We start from the raw sequence: 24396 nt of genomic DNA, 5'->3' as shown, positions 1-24396 counted from the left end.
AGACATATTTAGTTCTCCATCATAATATTAAATGTATCCCCTATATTTAGGGCAGTAAGCATAGGCTAAACCAGCGTTTCCCAATTGGTGTTTCGCAAAACCCTAAAAAAATTGGGGTTCTGCTGTGATTTGCCCATCGGGTGGGCACTTTAACCCTTTCATTACCACAACTGTCACACACATTCTTGGGAGCGTTCGCGACAAGCAGCTCCCCTCCTCACCCCCCCCCCCCCACACACACACACACACACACACACACACACCAGCCTCAGCCAGCAAGTCATCCTCCTGCAGACAACAGTTATGCTAACAGGAGGGTGAATGCAAATATAAAAAATGAAATGTGTATGTATTTGACAGTGTGTGTATCTGTGTGAAATCTTTGTGTCACTGTGTGTATCTGTGTGTCAGTGTTTGAGTCACTGAGTACCTGTGTTAGTGTGTATTTGAGTGTATGCGCCAGTGTGTGTATCTGAGTGTCAGTGTGTGTATCTTTTAGTGTGTGTGTATATAGGTGTGTGTGTATATAGGTGTGTGTGTATATAGGTGTGTGTCACTGTGTGTATCTGAGTGTGTTTGTATCTGTGTGTATGTGCCAGTGTGTGTGTGTATCTGTGGGTCACTGTGTGTATCTTTCAGTGTGTGTATGTGTGCGTGTGTGTGTGTGTATCTTTCAGTGTGCATGTATCTGTGTGTTAAGGTGTGCGTGTGTCACTGTGTGTATCTGAGTGTGTGTATATGTCTGTGTACCTGCGCCAGTGCATATATCTGTGTCAAGATGTGTTCAAGTGTCAGTGTGTATATGTGAAGTGTGTATCTCTGTCTTCATGTGTATGTATATCTGTGTATGTGGCAGTGTGTGTGCATACATCCCAGCAATCAAAGACCAACACAACGTGCAAACCCAACCCTGCAAACAAACATTACATACAAAAACACCCCTGAATTCAAACTCCAGAATTATATACAAACACACCCTTCACTCAAACACCAACTCTACACACATGCATTTAAAAGCCAACACTACATCTCAATCACACCCCTACACGCAAATGCAAACATTACATACAAACACCAACTCTACACACAAAAGCACACCTGCTCCTAGGTACTACACTCTGTTTACTATATGAAATAATTGTATATACCCCAAAAAAATATATATATATTTCCTTTTTAACAAAAAAACCCCCAAATAAACACATTACACTCTGCTAATTAAAAAGTGTGTTATGGTGCAAAAAAAACATTTGGGGGGGTTCCATGATTTTGGTACACTATGTTAAAGGGTTCCATGGGAAAAATTAATTGAGAACCCCTGGGTTAAAAATAGGAAGAGGAAGAGAAACTGGAAAACTGAAATAAAGAAATTCTGTTTCTCCTCTTAATTTGAACTGTGTGCTCTGGCCTTGACTGAACAGAAATAAATTGTGAATTTATTTGCTTTAAAAACATACAAAAAAAAAAAAAAAACATTCACACACAAAAACCTAAACCCTGATAGGTTTATGAAAGAAGACCAAAAGAACAGATGTGGCAAAAAAAGAAGAAATGGAAAGTTTTTATTTTTTTCTAATTTATTTTTTTATTTAGGGTGGAACAGGAATTTGACTCCATGTTGCAAATGTGTCAATCTTTGCTGCCCATCCCTAAAGAGGTTGACCAGGCTGTTGACAGCCTGCCCCCTCAAGGCAGACTATACGGGAGTGATGCAGAGGTACTCTTTGTATGGTCATAGCACCCAGTTACCCCCTGCTTTTTGAAATGTTTCTGCAGATCTCAAATGTGCTGGTAAAATACTCCAATACTGTCAAATTTGGGACTGTTGGCACCTATGTATAAAGCCATATAATATGTTCATTTTATTTACTTTTTTGTACATATACATATTTGTGATGGTCAACATACCCTGTGAAAACTAGGTATCATAAAAATAGTGACGTGGAAATCCCCCAAGACAAGGGATCATGGAGACCGCTGTCCCCAGTTATCACTGTATCCATAAACCATAAGCCAGTCTATATTATGAAAGTACACTTTGTGATCGCCACTTCTACTTGTGATTACTCTAAGCATCACTAGAATAACAGCTGTTACATGCCATAAGACACGTGAAAAGTATAAAACGGCTGCTACCTGCCATAGGACTGCTGCAATTGCAGTTGTCCTATGCAGTGATTGACCGCTAATACCCAGCTGTACCAGTTCAGACTGGTATCAGCTGTCAATGGGCTATTACAGTCTACCTGTTTTAGCACTAAGCCTAGTGGCTTATCTATTAAACAAATAATTGTTATGGTTGCTGTTAGCCAGCATAAGTGTTAAAGCAGTGATGGGGAACCTTCGGCACTACATTTCCCATAATGCTCTAACAGCCATAATTCTGGCAGAGCATCAAGGGAGATGTAGTTTATAACATCTGGAGGGCTGGAGGTTCCCCACACCTGGGTTAAAGGGACACTGTAGTCACCAGAACTACAGTCTAATGTAGTTGTTCTGCTGAGTAGCCAGTCCCTGCATGCTTTTTAATGTAAACGCTGTTTTTTTCTAATGGCCACATCTCTGACTGCCACTTTAACCCCTTCAGGACCGCTGACTGTTTAAGACCGTCAGCGTTAAAAACGTGCGTTTGGACCGCTGGCGGTCCTGAACCGTCATAGCGAAAAACGGGCTGCGGGGAGCGATCGAAGATCCCTCCCGCCAGTATAACGCTGTAACTATCTGCCAGACATCCCAGGCAGATAGTAACAGCCAATTGCGGCATGTGAGCGATCCGTGATCGCTCACAATTGGCTGCTGTCAAAGTGGGTGTTACAAACACTCACTTTGACAGTGATCTCTGCCCCTCTCTCCTCTGTAGCGTTTTGTGAGGCGAGAGAGATAGAGATCGTGATAGTTTGTTGCAGCAGAAGTGTTCCAGAGCTTTATACAGTCTCTAAAGTGAATACAAAAAAAATCAGTTTTAACCCCTTCCCTGCCAGATCTGTTACAGCAGTGCATTTGTACTGTCTGTATTTTTTTTTTTGCCCTTAAAGGGTTACATTTGTTTTAAAAATATGCGTCTTGGTCTGTCTTAGTCAGTCAGTTTCCTTTCCCCAAATCTCCATTAGATTTTGTGACAGGAGTTAGTTTAGGGATTGCTGTTTAGTTTTAGTAAAAAAAAAAAAAAAAAAGTATAAAAAAAAAAATGTGTGTGTTTGTAATTTGTTTTAGTCGTGTGTAAAACATGCAGCGTATGTAAAACTTGCAGGAGGCATATGCCTTCTTGGCGTCAGACTCTGACGCCACTGACACTGCGTCAGATTTTGACCCAGGTCAGTTTTCTGACACGTCTAGTCAAGACGACATGTCATCTGTGTGTGAGCCGGCTGAAGAAAGAAGCTGTGCTTCCTCTGCTACGCCGAATGTGGAGGAGGACTGGGTACCTCCTCAGTTAGCCGAGCCCAACGTCCCCCCTTTTAGTGCCAACGCAGGCATTAATGTTAATGTGGATGGCTTCTCCCCAATGCAGTATGTAGAACTACTTTTAGGGGATACCATCTGGGAGGAGATTGCTTCCCAGACTAACTTGTATGCTACCCAATTTATTGATAACAATCCAGGTAGCTATACAGTCAGGGAGCATGACTGGCATCCCACAGATGTCCCAGAGCTTAAAAAATTCTGGGCTCTTACAATGCTCATAGGGATTATAAAGAAGCCATCGATTCGCTCATACTGGGAGCACCAACCCAATAATGTCTAGTCCAGTATTCTCCCAAACCATGCCTAGAGCCAGATACGAGTTACTGCTGAGATTTTTACATTTCAGTGACAATACCCTCAATACATCCCCTCAAAGCGCTCTAGGTATGGCATAAAACTGTACAAACTGTGCAAGAGCAAAAGTGGATACACATTTGCCTTTCGTGTATATGAGGGGAAAGATGGTCAACTGGACCCTCCTGGCTGTCCTGACTCCCTGGGGACAAGTGGGAAACTTGTATGGGACCTACTAAACCCCTTGTTTAATAAAGGTTACCACCTTTATGAGGATAATTTTTATAGTAGTGTCCGTCTGTTTAAAACACTTTATGGTTTACAGACACTGGCCTGCGGCACTGCCAGAAAAAATTCCAAAGACTTTCCACGATCTCTCAAAGATGCAAAATTAAAAAAAGGCGAATGTAAAGCACTTCGCAAAGCTGAAGTGCTTGCACTAAAATTTAGGGACAGGAAGGATGTCAACATGCTAACCACCATCCATGACGAACGCATGTCAGACGTCTCTGTCCGGGACAGAGTAGAGTCCAAACCGGTTTGCATCAGGGCATATAATTAGTACATGGGGGTGGTTGATTAGGCTGATCAGCTGATGCAGCCAAATCTTTTTTTTTTTTTTTTTTTAAATTCTTTATTTTGATTGTGCAAAGAGGAACATACAGCATAGCACAGCCACAACAGCTTGTGCCTGAGATTAATTCAACAATATCAATTTACATTTATGTGGCCAGGTAATACTCGCACTTTTTATATTTTTGTCTCGGTCACGTACGTGTTATCTCGTGGCTAGGGGTGAGTGCCCGGTTCCGTGCTGGGGACTCGCCTACTCGGTTGGGTTCCTCGGCCCGTTAGAGCCTTTAGCTAGTCTGAGGTCAGTCGTGGCGGTGGGTCCCTGTTCGGGTCGGGGTTTGTGTGTGGAGCAATGCGGGCCGTACCTTAATGTGAGTAGATTGCATGGGGTAGGTGCCCTACACCATAGGGTCCTGCCCTGTTCTATCTCGCTGTGTGTGTTACGCCTGGCCTTATGTTGTCGCTCGTATCCTGTCGTTCTCCTATCAGGCGGGGGGGGGAGAGGATGGATCTTGGCTAAGTGTCAGTCAGACAGTGGATGTAGGGTGTAGTGTCTCGTCCAGTTAGTAACATTATATGGAGGAGCTAACGATAAAAAAGGAAACACAATAATGCATAACAAAATAACAAAATGAAGATAGTCCAATGGGTTAACAAAGAGTCCACATCAGGGCTGGATTGCTTCAGGTTGCTGTAGCCTCAGTTCGGTTCCGTTCCGCTCTGCGTGGGACAAAGGGTTTTACTCGGTCAGGGTTCCACTGGTGAGTCGGAGTAGGTTCTTTCAGGTTCTCCGTAGGTTGAAGAGAGTCTGTAGGCAGGCCCAGGGTGGGTAGTAGAGCTGTCGCGTCTTCCAGAGATCTTATAGTGTAGTTGGTCTCACCCTTCTGGAGCCATATGGCACGTGTCTTCAGCCATCTGTATGGCATTTCTTGCTGTTGTAGCAGCTTTGTAAATGGCTTGAAAGACCGGCGCCAAGCGAGTGTACTTCCGGTGAGATCAGCGTAGAACGAGAGGGACATCGATTCAAACTTGTAAGGGGAGCATTCCCTGGTTGCTGCGACGACCGCCATCTTGTCTCTGTGGTGCTGGAAGCGGATGATGAGGTCTCGGGGTGCCATGGTAGGTGCCTTTGCTGGTTTCGGAGCTCGGAAGAAGCCGTCCAGCTGAGCTGCTTTGGCTTGTCGCGGCGTTAACAGAGCTGTTAGTAGCCGCCTTAGCATATGCGGGATCTCCGCGGCCTGAATGTCTTCCGGGATGCCTCTGATTTTTAAATTTTGGGCCCGCCGTGCGTCCTCTATGGCTGCGAACTGGCACTCATGCTTTGCGTTCTGGCTTTTGAGGTCTTGCACCTCTCGCTGTAGTGCAGCGATCTGTGTTGTGTGGGTAGTCGTAGTTGCCTCCAGAGTTCCGATTCTTCCCGTTAGGCCTTGGATGTCGGCCCGGAGGGACGCCATGTCCGTTTGGAGAGTTTTTTGAAGGTCGGCCAATAGGGACTTAAGGACCTCCGTTGTTACCGGTGAGGTGTCTGCTACCCGGACAGTCGGCTGAGGTGCCGCCATCTGGGGTAGGTCTGGCGTTTCCTCCCCAGAGGAGAAGTCATCCGAGAATTCAGAGAAGGTTTCAGGGTAGGCGGCCATTTTGGGCCCAGATGCCCCTTGAGTTTGCCGCAAGAGTTCCGCAATGTTGGGGCCCTGTCTCGGTTTATCCGGTCTGGGCTTCTTCGTTTTGCGCCCCATCTTGATGGCGAATTGCCTGTCTCTCTCCTGAGCCGAAGAGGTTGCCGGTTTAGAGGCGGAAAACAGCTATTTTTTATAGTTTTTTGGCTAGTGTAGCGGGAGCCCATGTGCTGTGCGACTTTCCTGCTCGGCAGTTAACTCCGCCCCCTCGATGCAGCCAAATCTTATTTTACGAAAAACCAAAGCATGGTATAAAAAGGTGGCTGATGCAAATAGCAACCCACAACTCATTTTTGCTTTTTAAAAAAAATAATCCAGGAAAAACCACCTTTCTCCAATTTCAGTAGAAAATAATTTCTTTAACAATTTATGGAGATGGACAAGTTCCAACAACGGTGCAAGCTGAGTCCAGACATTTTATTTTTAAGTTACCACCAACTGCTAGAACCCCCCCCCCCCCCCCCCCCCCCGAAACATTGCCGGGTCTGTTTTAAAAACGGGAAAAGGACAGACACCCCTTTTCACTGTCCTGATTGCCCTTCGAAACCAGGACTGTGTGTAGGAACATGTTTCAAGCTGTACCACACAGAACAGTTGTAAGAAGTGTTCCTGAATTTTTATTTTATTTTTTGTTTCTTTGGAAAGCAGCTATTTTTTGTTAGTCAGTTTCCTTCCCCCAAATCTCCAGTTAGATTCTATTTGCAGGAGTCAGTTTAAAGATTGGTGCTAAATGTACATTTGCTACCTGCACATTTGGTCTAACAAGTTTCCTGGCAGTAACACATGCTGGCCAAAACCAGATGACGTGTGAATAAAAACCAAAATTAAAAAACGTACCACTACACTTTCTTTGGGGGGCAACATGGTTGGGGGAAAGAAGTCAAAACACCCCATCTTCTATAACCTTTGATGTCTACTTTATAAAAATATATACACGGTCATGATGGTAACATTAACTGGGGGAGGTGCAAAAGTATGTCAAACTGAAGATAGACCAAGTTGAAAACCTGACATGTACAAGTTCTGATTGTTGCCTTTTGGCCCCCAAACAACCCAGCAGCCCTATACATGGGGGGTATCACTGTACTCGGGAGATGTTGCTGAACATATTGGGCAGTGTTTGGCAGTGACACATAACAGGATGTGTTAATTCATGCCTAAAGTACAATATGTGTGACAAAGAAACAAAAAAAGATTACTATCCAAAAGTTTGACAAAGGCTGGTGGTAGAATTCAGTGCATGAAAAGTGTTAAAATACCACCATTTAAAATACCCTGGGTTGTCTACTTTTCAAAAATATGTGGTTTGATTGGGGTAAAATACATTGGCTCAAATGGGACATGGGCGCAGGTTGATTACATGTCAAAATTCCAAGTTGGGAAACTGATAAGCGCACCTGCCAAACGTGGCCTTTTAGCCCCCAAAGAACCCGACAAGCCTATGCATGGGTGGTATCACTGTATTCAGGAGATCTTGCTGAACACATATCGGGGTGTTGTTTGGCAGTGACACATAACACAGGATCTGATAATTCATGCCTAAAGTACAAGGTGTGTGAAAAAAAACAGAAAATAATTTACCAACTAATGTTTGACAAAGCCTGGTGGTAGAATTAGTGCATGGAAAGTGTAAAAATTCCACCATGTAAAATACCCTAGGGCAGGGGTAGGCAACCTTTTAGCAGCACTGTGCCGATATGGGATTGTGATGTCCCATAGCGTGCCGGTCCTATTTTTTAAAATTGAGGTCTGTATGTTACAGTATTTTGCTTTTGTTATTTATACTGTAATTGCTTTGTATATTTGTATTTCTGCGGATATGAGCTATTATATTGTATATGTTCAGGAGTAGTTTGTGGTATCGTGTATGATACAAATTAATGTGGGCTGTGTATTAGGGCTGCTTGTGGAATTGTGTGTGTGGATGGATGTGTCACATTGTGTGTTTGGTAGTGAGTGTATGTGTGGGGTATTGCATGCGAGAGGCTGCATGTGGGGTTGTGTGCATGTATGTGGATTGTTAGCGGGTTACGTTTGTGCGGATTGTGTGTATGTTTGTTTGTGGGCTGTTCGTATTATTTATATGAGGGGAGGGTTATTGTGCATTTCTGTGTATATTTAGCAGTATGGGTGGCTTTCCTAGGTTCCAGTGGAGACCAGGCTGGCCAGGTACAGGTGAAGGGCAGGAGCTGCAATATCCGCTGTGGGCTGCTCTACCACAGTGTGGATTTCTATTCACAAGTGCTGGGAGGAAGGGACCTGAGATCACTTACTCTATGTGCTGCAATGCATAAATTGAGGATTGTCCTTTTCGTATTAGCAGATATCTGAAGTTTCACTGGGACTCCTGATAGGCCAGAGCCTGTTTGGCTCTAGCAGCCTTGAGTGCCGTGCAAAGACACCTTGAGTGCCCTGCATGGCACTAGTGCCGTAGGTTGCCTACCCCTGCCCTAGGGTGTCTACTTTTCAAAAATATATGGTTTGATGGGGGTAAAATACATTGGCTGGCTTCAAAAATGTCCCAAATAGCACATGCATGCAGGTTGACTACATGTCAAAATTCCAAGCTGGGAAACGGATATGCGTACCTGCCAAATGTGGCCTTTTAGCCCCCCGACAACCCAACACACCTATACATGGGGGGTATCCCTGTACTCGGGAGATGTTGCTGAACACATATTGGGTTGTTGTTTGGTAGTGACACCTAACAGAATCTGTGAATTTACACCGGAATTGCAATTTATGTGAAATTTTTTTTTTTTTAAAAACCTACCTATGCAAAGTTTGGCAAAGGTTTGTGGTAAAATAGCTGCATAGAAAGTATCAAAATAGTCTTAGATGAATACCCTGGGTTACCTAGTTTAAGAAAAATATATACATGTTGGGTGTTTTTTGGAGATTTATGACATAACAGTGTTACAATGTCACTATTGATACATTTGAAAAATGTACATTTTAAAACAGCAATTTCCTACTTGTACTTATAGCCCTATAACTTGCAAATACAAGCAAAAAAAACATGTAAACATTGGGTGTTTTTAAACTCAGGACAACATTTTTAATCTATTTAGCAGTTTGTTTCATTCGATTTTGTAGATCAGTAAAAGATTTAAGTAGAAGTCAAAAACATGTTTTTTTTTATTTTTCACCATATTTTATTATTTTTTTTAAATTAAATTATATGACATGGGGGGGCGGAGCCTAGCATCCAAACTGAGCAGTCGTGCTGCACCTCAGCTCCTGCCCAAAACAGCACAAATTGGGGACTTAACCCTCCAAAAAATGGCACAAGAGCATGCAGGAGAGGTGCCATGAAGTAGGGAACACCTGGGCGACACTTGGGTGCTAAAACGAACCGTGTAACCCCCCGAGAACCTGCATTACCACCCGAGGCCTACCAGAGATCGGGCTGTGGAGAGACGGCCGCTCCCCACGCCGCAGACCTGAGTATGGACTCTCAGGGGTTCCCATCTCCCCTACCCCCCCCCCCCCCTCTGGACCGATGGGGGTCATCTCGGTCCGGCATGAGCAACGAGAGAAACAGACGAAACACACATGGCCTGCTTAAAATGGCGGCGACAAGCGAGAGAAGCCACACGCCAGAGACAGAAACTGGCAGCGACATTCAGCAGCGACTGGATGCAGCCTTTGAACACTTCTGGATCAAGCTGTGGGATCTGATGAAAACGCCTCAGGCACAACCGCAAGCTCCGCCACCCCAGGGCGCGCAGACCCAAAGGCACAGGGAGCAGAAAGACACGCTGGCGAAATACATGAGAACAAAAGGGCGGCATAAAGGTGGGCCACAACTTGCGCCATCCGACGCCATATCCCCCAAGCAACACCCAGTCTCACTGAGAACCCACACTCACAAGCGCCCCGGACGAACTTCCCAGGCCCTCTGCCCGCACAAGGGCAACAGACGCCCAACCACACAAAACAGAGCTCCCTATCCGGGTGCCCGGAGAGCAAGGCACCTGCGCAAGTCACCACGGAGCCAAACACAGGCACCGAGAAAACCCAGGGGCTCGGATCCGAGCCGGAAGATGCAGTACCCGATACGGACAGGAGTGCTACGTCGCTCAGAGGTACAGTGCAACACTCCAGGATCAGAGAGATATACAATGCACCTGCCTGGACCTCGATACCGCAGCCTGCAGTACACTTCCTTGCGCAGACTGCCCTCGGCCGCTGGGCCCTCCTCCCTGGAGGGGAACCCCGACCCTGCTGCCGCTATGTTGCCCTGCTTCCCGCGAAACGGCGAACTGTATCTTGCCACCCAACAGAACCTTGCCGCCGGGCAACAGACCTCGAGAACTGGCATAGGTTAAGAGTCGGGAGTGGACTGGCTGCAAGTGTCCCACACCTACTTTATGCTTCACTGGGATGCCTACTGCTTCAACCGGCATGGCTGACATGCTTAACACTGAACTGCCAATGACTCTATCTCCTGCAGATACGCAAGTTATAAGCGCTTTCCTCTAGCACATTACTGGCAAATGCTTTATACACACTTTAAACCACGCTGTAATTGCCTTAAAATTGTCACACACAGCATTTAGAACGTTTAGATACCATTATTATGCTGCTAGCCGGTGTTCCTATTGCCTCCCTAGCCTAAACTCACACAGCAAAAAGATTGCAATAACTGCGCAGGCTATTAGCCTGAGGCACATATGCCTCTAACATAGAATGCAGTCTTGATAGCGGGTGCCAGACCACGGTGAATCAACCGCTACACATAACCATTAACCCAATCTAACTACAGCAAGACGCAAGCAACTAGTATCCTATACACTGTCCGCCTAGTCAGCCTAGCGCGTCAGCTATGTTGAATATATATCACAGTTTATCAGTTAATGTTTTACTTTATGTTTGACTAGTATCGTTTAAACACTAAGCAGTACTCTCACACGCCATACAGGCGTTATACATATTACATATGCGCATGTCCAAGCTGTGGTAACCTCATAACTTTTCAAGCTGATGTCTTACTTTGTTTGACCATAACCACTCTAAAAATGTGCAGTAATCATAAATGCCATACAGATGTTATACATGTTACAAATGCGCTTGTCCTAGCTGTTGTGGCTATCCAAGCATGATGTAAAGCCTGCACGAACAAAAATAAAGAATTAAAAAAATAAATAAATAAATAAATTATATGACATGATAAAAATAATAGTGGGTAAAGAAAGCCCTTTTTGTCCTGAAAAAAAAATATATAATTCGCTATCGGAACAGTAAATGAGAGAGCGGAAAATTACAGCTAAACACAAACACCACAAAAGTGTTAAAATAGCTCTGGTCCTTAACATACAAACATCGAAAAAACTGTCTGGTCCTGAAGGGGTTAAGGTGCTTCCTGGGGGCAGTTCAGCATCTACACGCTCTGCATGGAGATGCTGAACTTTCCCCATAGAGATGCATTGATTCGAGATGCTGATTGGCTAAGGCTGCATTTAGCCCCAAATTTCCCTGCCTGCTTGGCTGACATTATCAGAATTGCCAATCTCAGACAATCCAATAATTTTGTACAGAAGAAATCATCAATTCTAAAGATGTCAGCCAAGAGGCGTAGGCCCTGAAAAAAAGGTGAGTTTTATTATTATTTAAGGGGTGGGGCAAGGTGGCCAGGGACCCTGCATGTGTTTTTAACACTATAGGGTCAGTAATACACGTTTGCATTTCTCACCCTATAGTGTTCCTTAGCCAGGTGTGAAGCTTTATATACAAAAGACATTCATGTTCATTCTTTCCCCGAATAACTGGCTGTGTACATTTTGCCCGTTTATGCTTCACAGACCTTTGACCTTTAGATTTGCTAATTCAAAATTAGCAGTCAGTAGCCAATTTTCTGCTAAGGGTCATAACCTAAAAAACAATAATCCAGAAGTGATTAATGGTGCCTGCTGTTCTACACATTCAGAATGGATACATTGTGACCATTCAACAGATGTAAACATTGTTTCTATGTCAGGTGTACAGAAATAGATAATATTTAAAGGAGCACTATAGGATCAGGAACACATACATATATATCCCTGACCCTTTAGGGTTAAAACCACCATCTAGCCACCATGGTCCCCTCATGCCTCTAAAAATAAAGTAAATTCTTACTTGAATTCAAGCCTGCAGCTGCATAATTTGTCCATGTTTCCTTTAGACCGGCCCACTGACATCAGCAGAAGTGGTAGCCTGATCCAATCACAATGCTTCCCCAGAGGATTGGCTGAGACTGATAAGGAGGCAGATCAGGGCCAGCACAATTCAAACACAGCCCTGGCCAATCAGCATCTCCTCATAGAGATGAAATGAATCAATGAATCTTTATGAGGAAAGTACAGTGTCTGCATGCAGAGGGAGGAAATACTGAATGTTTGGATGCATTTTAGGCAGCCATGGCCCAGGAAGGATCTCTAGCAGACATCTGAGTTGTGGCCAGTAAAGCTATCATTAGGCTGTAATGTAAACACTGCGTTTTCTCTGAAAAAAAAAATGTATTTACAGCAAAAAGCCTGAAGGTAATGATTCTACTCACCAGAACAGATTCAATAAGCTGTAGTTGTTCTGGTGACTATAGTGTCCCTTTAAGGCGTTAAGTTAAACACTGTTTTTGGTTGAAGTACACTCTTAAAAGTAAAATATGGAGGGTTTGGGGAGTTATTACTGTGTAGCTCTCATGCAGCCATTCTGGGCTAAGTGTGAGGAGTATAAAGGAGGGGGAGGCAAAATACATCTTTGCATTGATATCCATAAATCTTTTCACCAGGAGGAGGTTCCTTGATCTCCTATTGCCCTGTAAGTTGTCAGTCACAATTACCTTTTCCAGAAACCTAATGCAATGTAAGTATGAATACTACTTGAACTGACATAGATTGACTAGTTACATTTTTACCAATAAAGCATTAGGCAAAATCAGCACAACACTTTAAAATGCAGGGGCAATCATGGGCGTAAGAACCCCCACAAATCTGGGGGGGATAGCATTCTTACTCGCCGGGTATATTCTTATTCAGTAAACTGGGAGTTGTTTATCCCATTGTAGAGCGCTACGGAATTTGATGGCGCTATGTAAATAATAAAATAATAATAATAATGTTACATTTTAAGTGTGTGTGTGAAATAATATAACGTGAAGCATATCAGTGTTTCGCATAGCTCCACAGCAATACAACTGACAGTAATGTGTGAGGTGCAAGTACATCACAGAACTCTTCGGCAATAAAATGCATGGGAAAGTGCAGTGTGTGAGTGTATCACAAGCTCTACAGCAAAATAATTCACAGGAACGTGCAGTTTGTGAGCGTATTACAGATCACATCATCAATACAATGCACAGGAATGTACAGTGTTTGAATATATATCAGCCAACCCAATGCGTGGCAAAACACTTTGCTGCACCAATCAGCATCTCCTCACAGAGATGCGTTGAATCAATGCATTTCTATGAGGAGTGTTCAACGTGAATGCTAGTGCTGCACGTTGTGCAATACTGGACTAGGAAGCACCTCTAGTGGCCGCCTGATAAGGTATTCCTCGGCAGTAATGTAAATACGGCCTTTTTCTGAAAAGGCAGTGCGCTTACATTAAAAAGCCTGTAGAGACATGCTATCAACACCAAAATCATCACAAATGTATGAAATAAAAAGGTCTATCATTTTTTTTTGTAAACAATGTGCAGATAGTACTGTACTAATGATATCCCTGGCTGGATGGGAGCATTCCATGTAATCAGTATGATATCCCTGGTTAACCCCTCTATCCACCCATCCCTAATTTTATCCCCTCCAACCACCTACCCTGCTAATCCCCATAAAACAAGTAATATATCTTCTTGTACTTACAGTACTGAAGACACCAGCGGTGATCTGGGTTCAGGACTGAAAGCGTGAGGCACTGTTCTGCAGTTGTAGGAGACCAGAGCTCACCCTAGCGTTGTCGTGACTCCACGTGACATCATGGAACGCGTGTACACAGAGGGCAAGGGAGGTCGGGAGGAGCAAACAAAGTCCTTTAATATGCGGCGATGCCGAATAGTGGAGGATTGAATCAGTTTAGGATTTGAGATGGTAACATTTTTAGCATATTATTGTGGGCAGCGGGGCTCAAGAGGCAGCTGCCTTGGGCCCCCCAGGAGCAACTGGGGTGCGGCCCTTTTTGCCCCGTGTTAATGGCTGCCCTGACTTAGGGTGACCACATTTCCAAACTGCCATTTAGGGACACTTACTACCCCCTCTACCCCTTCCATTCATATTACTACCCTATCCCTTCCGTTCATATTACTACCCCCTCTACCCCTTCCATTCATATTACTACCCTATCCCATCCGTTCATATTACTACCATATTTGTACCCCCTCCTACTCCCCTCCATTCATATTTGTACCCCCTCCTACCCCCTCCATTCATATTAGTACCCCTACCCCCTCCATTCATATTAGTACCCCCACCCCCTCCATTCATATTAGTACCCCCACCCCCTCCATTCATATTAGTACCCCCACCCCCTCCATTCATATGAGGATCCCCTTCTACCCCTATTAGTACCCTTCCACCCCCCTCCATTCCTATTAGTAGCTCCTAACCCCTTCCATTCATTTTTCTACCCACCCCCTCCCCAAATTATATCTCCCCTCTAACCCTTCCATACTAAATACCTGGCACTGGCAGGGCAGGCAGCTGCTTTTGTTTCCAGAGCCGGCGTCTGAGCTTATAATGATGTGTCAGACTGAGCGCCGGGTAGTCACGTGACACCCGGCGCTCCTATGCAGAGCGGGAGGCGCTCCCCCTCTCAGTGTACACTGCGTGCGGTTCCATTATGGAGCCGCACGCAGCCTGTCAGGGGGACGGCAAACTTCACTTGTCAGTCTGACAAGTGATTTTTGCGCTCCCCTTCGGCCGGCGGACCTGAGGGGGATTTCTGCATTATCTGTCCGTCCCCCCCCCCCCCCCCCCCCCCGGATGATTTCCTGGGGGGGATGCGTCCTCCCCACCCCCTTCGGTTCCTACGCCCGTGGGGGCAATAAGAACTTGAGTCATTAAAATACATAAAATTCTCTTGTTTATGCATACAACTATGGTACTGAATTTTATTGTGCGATTTAAAGAATTCCTAAATTAAAAATTTACCAAGTTTAACAATATATTTTTTCAGTTTTTGTCTAAATACAGCTTATTTTAGCTGTATTTAGACAAAAACTGAAAAAATATATTGTTTGTCTCCAGAATTAATTTTCTAATTTTCAATTTTGTGTAAACTTCTTTTCAAGATATAACACCTCTTACTTGCGTTTATCCCAACAACTAAAGGTAAACACAAGTTAAATTCCTAGCAATGCTGAACAGTCAGCTGGGAGAAATCCTTCCATTATTTCCTACAATACCTTAGTGAGAAAATCTCTTTTATCACTAGAAGTATTTACTTTCCTACAATACCAGTTATTTTTGACTATTCAGTGGTGCTTTCTATGCATGTTTGTCTCTATAAATTAATTATGAGCTCCGACTTTCTTAAATAAAACTGCAGCATCTATCCATGGATGAATGTACTGAGCAATAAATGGCTATTTTAAGGTACAATCTAGCTTTCTCTTGACATATCTAAAAAGTGTTTATTTAACTTATTAAAATAACCTTGGGATTACTCAGATCTCAGCTCTACATCCACACAGTTACATAAATAGATATAACACTCACATCTACCATATTCAGCCAATAACATAAAAACAACTGAGAAGAGTTTGAAATCAAAATGCCACATAAAAACACATTCTACCATACCCCCCACTACCACACATTATTTCTACAGACAACAATAAACTACATGAGTTTCAAGGTAATTTAAGGACTATCATTCAATTGAATTTGGGGGGAAAATGGCTTTATTGATCACTACAATGTATCGAACAACATTGTTACTCCAAGGATAGACTGCAATCCTCATATTTTCTTATTTATGAATTATCCAATCAAGGGTGTTTAAAATTCTCAATATCTATTCATACCGTATGAAAAGCTTGCTTGAAAAAAAGATTACTAATTAAAAAGTCACATCTGATACAAAAGTCAAATAACGGCTTACCTCTTGCTTTTTCTTCTTGTACAGGTATCTTCCAAACCAAAGGCAGCAAAGATATCAGTAACGTAAGGAGTTCCTCTCGGCATGTTAAATCCTGTGCAAAAAGGAAGGCGATTGTTCGTAAAAGTACTCAAGATGCTAATAAATGTTAGTCAACATATCCACTGCACAGAAGTACAAAGTTCAAGAGAAAATTTTCCCACAAAAAAACGGACATCAAAAACATATATAAAGGGGAAAAAAAATAAAGGACCTGGTTTTCTGCTTCATTGGCTTTTCAAATAAAAGTCAAATCAATCAGAAGACCCATTTATTGACATTGCAGATCACACTTCAAGTTGCTACCAATCAAGAGCTAGCATTTACATTCAACACCACTATGTAATGATATGTGTAAACCTTTTCACAGCATTCCTTACCAGAGTGAGAGCAGAGAAAGAAAATGAAAAGTAAACAATTCATTACTGGACAAAAGTAATTCACCACTAGTAGATTTCAAATTACCTGCAAAATTCAGACAACATAGCATAGTTGGGCATAAAAAAGGAAAACTAACCACAACTGGATCATAATAATGGTCTTCGCAGCTAACGAACGGTCTTAAGAAAGAAAGCATGTTACATTAGGCTTTTGTCTCTTGGTAATATGTTAAAGTCTAACCGTTATTAATGTAGACTTGTTTGTGTTATTTTTTCATAATTTAAGTTTTTATTGAGGCGTATGTAATAATAATCAAGTAGACACTGCAACCAAAGAGTCAGCAATGATTGCATAATGATAAGTTTTGCAGACAATACCATTAGCTAATTTTAACAAAGAAATAAGGGTGTTCATAAAGGCTACAAAAGGAAGTAAAGTAGGGTACAAATATGCTTAGAGTGTTAGAAGAAGATGCATAATCATACCAGCATGTATTGCAAATTATAGCTATGAACCACTGGAACATAAAGGGTCATAGGCTTGTAAGAAAAAAAATACACTAAAAGAAAATACCACTGGGTTGTGAAGACAAATCAATTACACATTATAAACTAAGATAAACAAGTTTTATGGCCTACCCAGGAAAAAAAGGGAGCTTAGCCTATGCCCAATAAACCACTATATGGCATGAGTTCTAAATCACATAAGGGATCGCCCTACCAGCCCCAAATACTAGTAGTAATCCAACACAGTCTCACGGATTCAGCCATCTCCAGAATCAAGATCAGGATCTTTCCACAGAATGCATGCGCCCATCAAAGCAAATCAATGATTTCCAAAGGTTGTGAGCTGTGCATGAAGGTTTGGTCCATTCAGATCTTGGCCTAGGTGAGTGGTGGCGAGGTTGGGAACTGTCAGCAATGAAACCTCATCATTTGCGGCACCCTTGTGGGGACATTGGCATAACCTCTGCACCATGATGAAGTTAAGGGGGTGAAGGCATGCAATTTCTGGCCTAGAGTCAGGGTTAAGAACGAACGGCTTGTTGGTGTAGTTTAGTCCAAAACTGTTACCATAATCAGTCAAAGGTTTAGCTTAGTGGGTCCACATGGGAGGTAATAAATCGCATAGGTATGTTGCAAAGCAGATGCCAAATCACTGGCCATCTTGAATAGTAAGAGTTTTAGAAAAAAAAAGTGTCAACACTGAAATGTCTCCCTTAAATGTAGTTTAACCCCTTAAGGACCAAACTTCTGGAATAAAAGGGAATCATGACATGTCACACATGTCATGTGTCTTTAAGGGGTTAAAAGAAGGAATAATAGGGAAAAAATGTTTGAAGTGAAACATCTTTGAACCACCTCCACAGTGGTGGATATGAAAGTATCAAGGTTAATAATGTCTTTGGTGCTACAAAATATAAAAGTACACTTTATATCCACAGTTCAATGTTCCTCAAATGATACTGCAAACAGGGTGGATTAAAGAGTTTTATTTCACTTTGTTAAAAACCCGATACTACACTAGTGGTTTAAGAAATATTTAAATAACCACTAAAAAGTCCAGTACATGCAGATAGGCAGTATGTAGGTAAAGAAGTTTTACCACTCTGTCGGAACATCTGCATAAGTCCAAAATTCTTTCCACAAGCCGCAGTATTGGAGTTCGAAACGGAGGGACACTAACTTTACACCGCTGTAAGATTCCTCTGGTACAGGTGAATTATTGTGAATGAAGGCCTTTTTCCACAGCTCAATGCGTTTCGCCCGTACTGGGCGGGCTTTGTCAAGATAATGAGGTATCCTTCTGTTCTGGTATATATACACACCTTATAAAATTGCAGAGACGGTTATTTTCTATTAAAGGTACAGATGCCCTTCTGTGGCAGGGCTTTTCATGTAACGGCCAGCTTAAGTCAGTACAATTGGAAGATTTATATAAAATCTAAGTACATGTAGTTAAATATACAGTTTTTATAAAACAGCTTTAAAACATATGTATACAGCATATTATGCAATAAATAATTATAATCAGATCAATGTAAATAGGATCTTGGCGATCAATGGTTATATTTGTTTGAAGTATTCAAAAAAGATTGTGAACATGATTATCTGAGAAACCGATAATAAATTAGCATTTGATTACTGTTTTAATTACAAGCCACTACTATCTTGATACTAATCTTGTATAAATTTAAATACCATGAATGGGGCGGAGCTAGCCTGCCAAGCAAAGCAGACGTGCCTGCTAAGAGCTCCTGAGCCTGAGGCCAAGATTTGGGTGATAACGCCCGACCACCCAAGCGTACCAGCTGTGGATAGCGACAACCCTATTCAGGGGGTGATGCTGCATCGGGGGATACCCGTTGTGAGACCCTCCGTGGCTGAACCGACCACATCGCAGACTGCGGCCTACACGGGTGGGAGCCGTGGAGAGGCGGCCGCTCTCCCGGTTCTCTGGCCGAAGAGGGAGCACTCTTATATTGTCCTCCCCCCCCCCTGGACCGGTGGGGGATATCCCGGTCCCTGCCGAGCTGGACGACCGCAGCCCTGGACGAAACAGAGGTAGCGGCGACACCCTCGAGCAGACTACAAGCGGCGATACCCAAGATGGCGGAACACACGAGTAAGCCAATCGAAATAATTCAAGAGGCTGACATCCTGGTGAGGCTAGAGGCCACATTTGCAGCGTTTTGGGAGAAGCTAAATGACCGTCTGTACACTACACAAGTCCCGGTCGCAAAATCACCCATGACACCATCGTACCGCTCCTGCCCGACTGGCTTGCCCACCCAGATTAAGCGCGCCAAAACATGGCGCCGAAAACGACGTCCCATCCTACCGACAGGGACACACAAGTGTAGCCGACCTCCAACGGTCACTGCACCGCACAAGAAAACGCCAGCCCCACCAAAAACAGCAACCAAAGAGCAACAACCTATAAGGACCAGCAAGAACCGACTTACCTGCCCGAGCAGGGGCCATACAGCACCGGCAAGCATCCCGAGGAACCCTGAAAGCGGCCAACGTCCACGCTGGTGGTTGAACACCTCTATGACACACTCGGACTGCACAGCTGAGAAGGGTGAGCCCTCGTGCGGAACAGAAACCCCTGAAGGCATAGGTTAAAGGGGACTAGCGGGGACATGAAGACTGGGATACACAGCCTCCCACATTAGCATGCTCTCTCACCCGGGACTTACACAACCCCACAACGGCTTTATTACCCAATCGGCACATCAAGCTGCAAGGAAAGCGGCTGGGAACCGATGATAACTAGTTGTAACTGTGTTCTAATAGTTTTATTTTGATTTTGGCCTGTTGCCTTAAGCTATATTATTTTACTGCACTTCAAATGTTCATGCTAGTTCAGGAGGGGTCAATACTGCAGTGACTTGTTTTACCATATCAGGTGTACCCAGCATTGTTGAAGATAACCCAGGCTCAATGTACCTCTATAGGTCTCTCAATGTTGTTTGTTTTTCAACTTATGATTTATAGCACTGCAGACTTCCCTGACCTAAGGCAGCAAGAGTTACTTAAGCTTGATGAGCTATTAACTATTCCCCTGTAACCCTGTCTGACACTCTTGATTAAACTTTGGTTAAGCCATTAAAACAGGGCACTCTAGCGAGCTAAGCAATTTTTAACAATTCTTAATTATTAGTATATACTCTATGTATGTTTGCAGTCTTAAGCCTGATGATCATAACGTGAACCTCTACAACAGACATACAAAGTTAGCGTGTATTAAGCTTATTTACACATCATAAAAAGTGTGCCTTTTTCCAAATGCCATGCAATTGTTAACATATACATGTTTATTAATCGCCTGTAACTGCTATCGTGGCATTGCACGCATTTTTTGTTCCGTGCACAACAAAAATAAAGAATGAAAGAATGAAAAAAAGGGGAAAAAAAAAAAAAAGAAAGGAAAAATAGTCAATACTCAATTCCACTCGGACAGCAGAGGCACTTAGCTACCAATGCTCTTTGAAAAATGTACAGACATGAATGTTCTTAAGCCACAGTACACCTACTGCTATTCATGGGCCAAGCCACGGTGGCGTATATTCCTTACATGCACTAATCAGCACAACAAAATTATTGTTATGTTACCGGCTCAAACCATGTTTTTCTTTGTGTTTTCTTTTTTTTTTTTTTTTTTTGTTATTATTATTATTGCTATAATATGTAAGACCAGATCACCTTACTATGATGTGCCCTGGTTAGTGTACACTCTAAAGCATTAAACGTACGCTCCCACATAACCTAAGCCAATATGAGAGGCTAACGTAATCCTTCCTCATTAGAATGTGCGAGCAACCTGCAACTCAATCATACTAATATAGCACTATCCCTCATAGCACATGTCCGTTAAACCACCGCTCGACTCTAAGCATATGTCCACCTAATTTTATCGTTGATATTTTGTACAACTTGTTGATGACACTATGTTAAATAAGCTTATAACAAAAAATGTGTGCATGTTCCATACGTATCACATGTTTTTCTTTTTACTCTCTGAACTTTGCGCTTGTGAGAGCAAATGTGGCTGTATAAGCACTGTTGTAAACCTTTATGCACACCAAAAATAAAGAATTTAAAAAAAAAAAAAAAAAAAATACCATGAAAGAGGAATATAAAAAAAGAAAAACCCATTTGTTTTGAATGACATTGACAGATAAAAAATGTGTTAAATGGAAGAGAAGACATATCTTCGTTAGATAAGTAGACAAACGTCTTACATAATAAACATCGTGTACTGACTTGTAGTTATTTAAATGAAATATAGACATAAAAGTAATTATTAACTCTTGTTGATATTTATAGTATTAATTTGAGGTAAAGAATATCATAACAAATTACACAATTTAGATTGCAATAAAAAAAAAAAAGAAAAGAAAAATCATCAAAATCTACATATCATATTAATAAATGAAGAAAAGAAGGAGGGTAGATCCACACGGTCACAAAAGCATGTGAAGGTGTGGAAACTATCCTAAATGGAGCCTACCTCAGAGCTACAAAATAGAGGGTAACCCAAAAATATAATAAAATAAAGGAGACCCTTGAAGCAAGGGGATCCGGGTGGTAGCTCTGAACACACTGAAAAACATATATGTAGTTACCAGATAATAGTGGGAAAGGTGGAAACACACATGAATGGTTAATACAATGGTAAAGATGGGAGGGAGTAGACTACACCTTGAGACCGTTTAAAGCTTACTAACTGTAGGGGAGGAATTACCCTTCCCCAAAGTACACAACAGCTAGTAGAGAGAAAAAGAGGTAGAGGGCTGTAAATGCCCAAAGTACTCAAACTGAGCGGTCTAATAAAAGCTGATAACCCAAAAGGAAAAAATGCCCACTCAAATGTCAGGTGAACAGGTAGAAGTCCTACTTAACTAAATGACCGCAGTACTAAAGCTGCCTGACTTGAGCCACCTATATAAACTGGTAAGCTACCTTAAACCAAACTTGCTAACTAACTAAGTGCTACCTAGTGAAAAGTAAATAAAAACAGAAAGCGCTCGCCGCGCGTTTCAGCGTGAATACACGCCGTCATCAGGAGCTAGTAAATGTGCACGTCCCACAGTCCAGTTAAATACCTTACTAATAAGAGAGAACCCCTTACAGCTGATCCGGTGTGCTTAGGGGGGTGGTTGAGTCGCCACGCCCTCTCACAGCATCATCTCGTTGCCATTGGATTACGGCTAAATCAATCAAAGTGGGAGGGGTAGTCAGGCACGCCTCCTCTTAGCATCGCGGCTAGCATGGAACCCCTTACAGCTGATCCAGCGTGCTGAAGGGGGTAGCGAGTGACGTTGAGTCTCCACGCCCTCTTACCGTGTCATGCCTTATGGCCATTGGATTGTAGCTAGATCAGTCAATGTGGGGGGGGGCAGGGGGGGTGATCAGACGCAACTCCTCCCAACATTGCGGCTATAATTGACAGGTGACGAAATAAATCGTCACACCCACTCTCAGTATTAAGGTATAAATCAACTATTTTAAATTAAAGAAATAGAAGATGTATGTTTATCCCCATCATAACGCATATGCATCACTTTACATAGATGCTCACATTACAGTACAAAAGGAGGTTTAAAGAATATCAAGGCTCATGAACCCTTCATATTTTATATGTCAAGCTTCCATAGTAGTGTGAGCATATGCTGACACAGGTATTATTGGATTCTGAACTCAATGTAACTCGTACTATGAATAGTGAGACTAAAGTCCGTTTCCAATATCCCGAAATTCCTGTGAATGGCATAGGTGATGGAATACATACATTAAAAGAGTGAACAGTACGTCCTTTAAAGAGTAAATATAACCGTTAATACTGAGTGGTCATAAGTAGTGACATACAGGGTCAGCCATATAATATAATCAGGTATAAGTCGGTGGGATCTATGCAAACTAATTAGTGAAAAATAAAAAAAACTTTATTTACATATAAACATATTTAAAGACAGCATCTAAAAACAAGTAGATTGATAAAGAATTCTGTTGATGGAAATACCTATAAAGTCTATAAGAATGAGAAACATTTAGTCCCTGTGGTGAAAGTGTTTTAAGTTTATATGTCCAGTAAGATTCTCTTTGCTTTCGATCCCAATCCCCTTTACGTTGGGTTTGGGGTACGAGTTCAATGCCCATAATGCGTATCTTACTCGATGAATTGGAATGATGTGCCTTAAGATGCCTTGAAATGGGAGTTTCCAATTTCCTTCTGACAGAATTAACAAGTTCTCTAATATGGAATTTGAAAGGACGGAATGTCTTTCCGATATATTTAATTCCGCAGGAACATGTTAAAAGGTAAATTACCCCCTCTGTACGACAGTTGAAAAAAGACTGTACAGGGTGGGAATCCTGGTTCAAACTATCATAAAAGACCTTTGTTTCCTTGGCTATGTATTGACAGGCACTACAATGGCCACATTTGTATGTGCCTTTGGGTAGATATAATTTTGGAGAGCTACTGGGAGGACCGAAATGACTGGGTACCAGTAGGTCTTTAAAATTCTTACCTCTTCGTGCCGTGTCAGAAGGAAATGGTGAAATGACGGATTTAATGTGAACGTCTGATGTCAAAATTGGCCGATATCTACCAAGGATTGACAGCATTTCTTGCCATCCCGCATCATACGTCACAATACATCGAATCTGATGGCTAGGGGGTGGGGTTTTGTCCAGAAGAAGGCTCGCTCTATCAGAGTTTAATGCCCTAGGGTATGCCTTTTTAAGAACTCGATTGGGATATCCTTTATCTTTAAAGGACTTCCGTAGGCTGCCAGCTTTTATTTTAAAGTTTTCAAGAGTTGAGCAGTTTCTGCGTAATCGCAGGTACTGCCCAATCGGAATGCCTGCTTTAGAAGCACAAGGGTGATAACTATCCCAATTAAGTAGGTTATTTGTGGCTGTTTTTTACGATACAGTGTCGTAAAGATTTTATCATCCTCTTGTAGTGACAGGGTGATGTCTAAAAAGCTTAAATGTTTGCCCCCAACCTCGCAAGGTAAATTGCAGATTCAGTTTGTTCACATTAAACAGTCGTACAAACTCGTTGAATTCTTCTAGTGAACCCAGCCATACTACAAGCACATCGTCGATATAGCGCGTCGAACAATGTATTTTTGTTAGGTATTGGGTCAAACTCATCATTTTGGAAGTTATTTTCCCATGTGCCCAAGTATAAATAAGCGTACGACGGGGCACATGAGGTGCCCATTTACGTGCCCATAATCTGATGATAGATCACACCATTAAAAAGGAAGACATTTTTAGTTAATACAAAGCCTAGAAGTCTACAAGCAAAGTCTATGTACTCTGTATAGAATTTAGATTGTAACTGTAGAGTGAGTCTAAAGGTCTCAATC

The 24396-nt window shown here is 42.5% G+C and overlaps 1 protein-coding gene across 4 annotated transcripts in view; it reads right to left on the bottom strand.

The window, feature by feature from the left end:
- Positions 1–24396, bottom strand: part of LYST (lysosomal trafficking regulator) — a 710683-nt gene that overhangs the window by 624278 nt on the left and 62009 nt on the right. For all 4 annotated transcript variants that reach the window (XM_063443375.1, XM_063443377.1, XM_063443378.1 and 1 more), the window contains exon 3: positions 16092–16182. In XM_063443375.1, the coding sequence (XP_063299445.1) occupies positions 16092–16182 (91 nt within the window). The remainder of the gene's footprint in view (positions 1–16091; positions 16183–24396) is intronic.

Source organism: Pelobates fuscus, chromosome 2 (genome assembly GCF_036172605.1).
Source record: "Pelobates fuscus isolate aPelFus1 chromosome 2, aPelFus1.pri, whole genome shotgun sequence".
NCBI classification, from domain to species: domain Eukaryota; kingdom Metazoa; phylum Chordata; class Amphibia; order Anura; family Pelobatidae; genus Pelobates; species Pelobates fuscus.
This window is presented reverse-complemented; position numbering and strand designations above follow the sequence as displayed.